The 4,367-nt window shown below is 38.4% G+C and overlaps 1 protein-coding gene across 1 annotated transcript; it reads right to left on the bottom strand.

Annotated features, from left to right (window-relative positions):
* Positions 1 to 711: 711 nt before the first annotated feature.
* Positions 712 to 1,200, bottom strand: LOC145393180 (uncharacterized). The gene has a single exon (XM_080267413.1). It carries the CDS (start codon positions 1,198 to 1,200, stop codon positions 712 to 714), a length of 489 nt encoding a protein of 162 aa, XP_080123539.1.
* Between the last annotated feature and the right edge of the window lie 3,167 nt (positions 1,201 to 4,367).

The raw sequence follows: 4,367 nt of genomic DNA on the forward strand, positions 1-4,367 counted from the left end.
GAATGAAGGACTCACAGGAGAGGTTTGACACAGTCGCAATGTGTATAACCCTAGTAACTGCACAGGTAAACAAGACTACATATAATTTCCCTAGGGTACCCTTTTCTTTTATGGGTAGAGCACCTGTGTAGTCTACTTCTGTTACCTGAAATGGATTCACTTCCTGAACCCTAAAGTAGGGTAACGGCAGAGCCTGTACAGCACTATGTGGGGCACCTTGTAATCTTTTACAAGTTATACATTTTCTTAAAACCTTCCTTACAACTTGTCTGATCCTAGGAATCCAAAATCTTTGTCTTATGTAACTTACAACATAACTTACTCCACTATGGCTACACACCTTGTGGCAGTACTCGGAAGGGAGAGCCGCTAACCTTGTTTACTAGGTATTAGGATAGGGTACTTTGGTTCATCCGTTAAGTCAGACAACTGTAACCTACCCTTACAACGCAACAGCTCACCTTCCATATAGAGGCCTAACTGCTTCGCAACATTACTTGGTGCGCCCTTTCCAGAGGATAAATAATGGTAATCCTCAGGGTACTCTTCCACTTGAGCTAACTTAATCTTTACTGATTCTGCTGTCCTTAATTCCGGCACTGTCAAATAAGCCGGCATTGCGTTTTGTGTTCCTTGTCTCCTATCTTTCAGTGTCTTAATAAATCTCAATACCCATCCCATCACATACCTTGTCTTCACATAAGAACCATATCAGTCCCAATTCATTATGGCAGAAAGGGTTACCCATACTGGCAATGACAGGGTCTCCTCAAGCAGACAACCCGTGGTGGTGTCCCCAACGTCGTCAAATGGACCATTTTCCGGCCACATATTTTGGTGAGGTAGCCATGTGGGCCCTCCCCACCACAAAGAGGAACCTTTTAAGGAATCATATGACGTCTCTCTGAAAACCAGATTACTGGGGTTGTTCTTTGTAGACACATAACGAAATTCAGCATCCGGGACTAATGCCTTTATTTCATCAATTCTGTTCTGAACATATACAGGCAATAGTTTTTTACTAGACAACCAGTATAGGGTTATCTGGCTATCCGTCCAGAGGTATATGTTCTCTATGCTTAATTCGTCCGCATAGGCCTCAGAAATATACTTGGCGAGACGAGCTGCTAGCATGAGAGCAGTCAATTCTAATTTTGGTATAGTGTGGGGTTTAATGGGTGCTGCTTTGGTCTTTGCCATAGCTAATCTACTACGTATAGTGATAAGTACATTGCGTTGTGGTCGCAATAACCCAGGTCCGTATCCTGGTCAAGGCACCAATTTATGTTAGTTATTGTCACTATAGGGGTTCTTAACTATCAACTAACATAAAGCAGAACAACAACTTACCATTATATACAGTATGTGGATGGCGTTTTAATCAGTACTCAGTATAAATATCTGAAGGCCTAAAATAAATATGCTGAGTACTTAGCTGTAGGGCTGATGTATTAAGTTCAGAATGATGGCTGATTGCTGTTTACTGTCCAGTTGCGGGAAGAGAATTAAACTGTCTGGTGGCAAGGAGAAAACTGAACTCTCTGGTAGCAGGGAGAGAACTGTACTGCTTCGAGCAGCTTCGTGCACGAAGTAAATTAAATGAAACTTATCATTACTGAATATATAACTAAATACAGTATGTTGTTTTCTCCATGACCAGATTTATCTCCAGTGATAAATAGTATCTTACCCAAAATATTTACGTGGGCGGGAAATTCATCCTTGACCTGACATACCAGAGCATCACTTCACCTTACCTCACCTAAACCATAGCAAGCCTAGACAAGGAATGTTAATCTGGGGGACACTACTTCATAATTAGTTATGTTAACAATATATCACATTTCCAACGGCCTTTGCTCATGTTTGCATTATTCTCATATGTGCCATGAATAAAGCATGATCCAACTATATTTCTTTCCTCAATGCTCTTTGATCTTGCTAGAATCTTAGAATCTGCCCAATGAACATGGAATTATTGAATGCTATGTTGGTATAACTGTCGGAATAATGTAAGTATGGTCCAACAGAGTAGTGGCTTATGCCAGCGCGCGCACGCACACACACAAGAAATCCTTGAGTCAAGGTAAACTTCTTGATATTTGGAAAAAAGCAAATATTGTCCCCTTATTCAAGAAAGGAAATAGACAAAATCCACTCAACTACCGACCAGTATCATTGACCAGTGTTGTAAGCAAGGTATTAGAAAAGCTTATAAGAAAAGCTTGGGTAAATCATCTAGAAGAACACAGTATGATAACAGAAAGACAGTTTGGTTTCAGAAAAGGAAAATCATGTGTTACTAATCTGTTGAGCTACTATGACAGAGTAACAAACACTGTATTGTGTGTGAAGGATGGGTGGACAGTATCTATTTAGATTTCAAGAAAGCTTTTGACAAAGTACCACACCAAAGACTTTTATGGAAACTGTGCCATCAGGGAGGAATTCGAGGCAAACTGTTTTGTTGGATGCAAGACTTTCTCATAAAAAGAGAAATGAGAACAGTACTAAGAGGACAAGATTGAAAAAGTTCAAAGGGCCGCTACAAGATGGATACCAAGCTTAAGGGACCTAAGCTACGAAGAAAGACTAAATAAACTGAATCTACAAACCCTACAGGAGAGAAGGAAAAGAGGTGACAGGTTAATGCTATATAAGTGCATATCAGGGATGGAGAAAATAGACATAAATGATTACTTAACATATGGAGAAGCATCAGCAAGAGGACACTGCAAAAAACTGCATAAGAAGAGAGGTGATAAAGACGTAAGGAAATTCAGTTTTCCAAACAGAGCAATTGATCAATGGAATGCACTACCGAATGAAATACTGTGTGCCAAAACAATTCACAAATTTAAGGATATGTACGATAAATGTGGTTTAAGACACGGGACAGTACGAGCTTGACTCATTCCTGTAAAGATACAATTAGGTAAGAACAATTAGGTAAGAACACACACACACACACACACACACACACACACACACACACACACACACACACACACACAGATGAGCTGACAGTAGAATTGGGTTCGCTTAGGAGAAAAAATTAGTGAAATGGCAAGTACAGTAGTCAACCACGAGAGTATTATGGAAGAGTTAAAAAATGATAAAGAGACAATTAGGCAAGTAAGCAGTCTGATAGACCAGAGCAGTAGCATTGAGGAGAAGATAACACAGGTGAATGAAGCTGTGCAAAGCTACAAAAATGATGTGGAAACCACTTATGCTGAAATGGTGAAAGTAAAGAAAGACTTAGAAACAAGGGTGGAAGAAAAAAGCATTAAAAAGGAAGTGAAAAGAATAATCCAAAACAATCCTAAGTTACTCAGAGATTCAGTAGATATTAACAAATCTATAGTAATCACTGGTATAGAAGAGGAAGAAGTAAAAAACGAGATCTCAAGAGACAAAAAGGTGATGCCAAATGTAATGGGCATATTGAAAGAAGTATCAGAGGAAATCTGTAGTAAAGAAATACGAGAGAAGCAAGTCAAGACCGCTCAAGTTAACCTTCCAGAGTGTAAACACCGTGGAGGAGATACTAAAAAATGCAAAGAATCTTATGGAAAAAGAGAGTTCAAAAATGTATGGATAAAAAGATGCCTAACACAAGAGGAACTGGAATTACTGAGAGTGAAGAGGGAGGAAGCAAAAACAAAAAATGAGGGAAGATCAGAGGAGGAGAAGAATACTTTTTTTTTTTTTTTACAAAGTAATAGGATTGCAGGTACGAAAGTGGTACATAAACATGAGGGAATAAAAGGAGGAAGGTAGTAGAACCAAGTCATGACAAGTATATAAACAAGATGATTACGTTGATGTACTCAAATGTGGATGGAATGGTATCTAAATTATTAGAGATGAATGATTGTCAGAGAAAATGAACCACATATAATATGCTTAACTGAAACAAAATTAACACCAAGGATATCAAATGACATCCTAAACTAAGAATATAATATATGGAGGAGAGATAGGAACTTAAAAAAAGGAGGACGAATGATAATATTAACTAAGAAAAATCTAAAAGTCAAAGAAATAGAACTAGATACACCCTCACAAGTAGAACTGATTGCAGTAGAGATCAATACATCTGAAGGGAAAGTAATTGTAGCCAATTTGTACATGCCACCCAGATCAAACACATGGGAAAGAGACGAATATGAGGACCTGGCAGAGAATACAAATCAGAGTTTAAGAGCATTACTACATAAAATGGAAGAGAAATCGGAAAGAATTATACTAACTGGAGATTTTAATACAAATGTAAATTGGAATACTTTAGATATGATAAGCCAAGAAAGCTGTTGGGACCAAAAGCTCCTGGATCTCGTGCAAGAGTTTTTCCTAACGCAACA

Source organism: Coenobita brevimanus, chromosome 3 (assembly GCF_032717465.1).
Source record: "Coenobita brevimanus isolate Jiangsu-jjx chromosome 3, ASM3271746v2, whole genome shotgun sequence".
Taxonomy (NCBI): domain Eukaryota; kingdom Metazoa; phylum Arthropoda; class Malacostraca; order Decapoda; family Coenobitidae; genus Coenobita; species Coenobita brevimanus.

Excerpts from the sequence above, each read along its gene's own strand:
- LOC145393180 (XM_080267413.1), bottom strand. The coding sequence starts at position 1,200 with ATGGCAAAGACCAAAGCAGCACCCATTAAACCCCACACTATACCAAAA.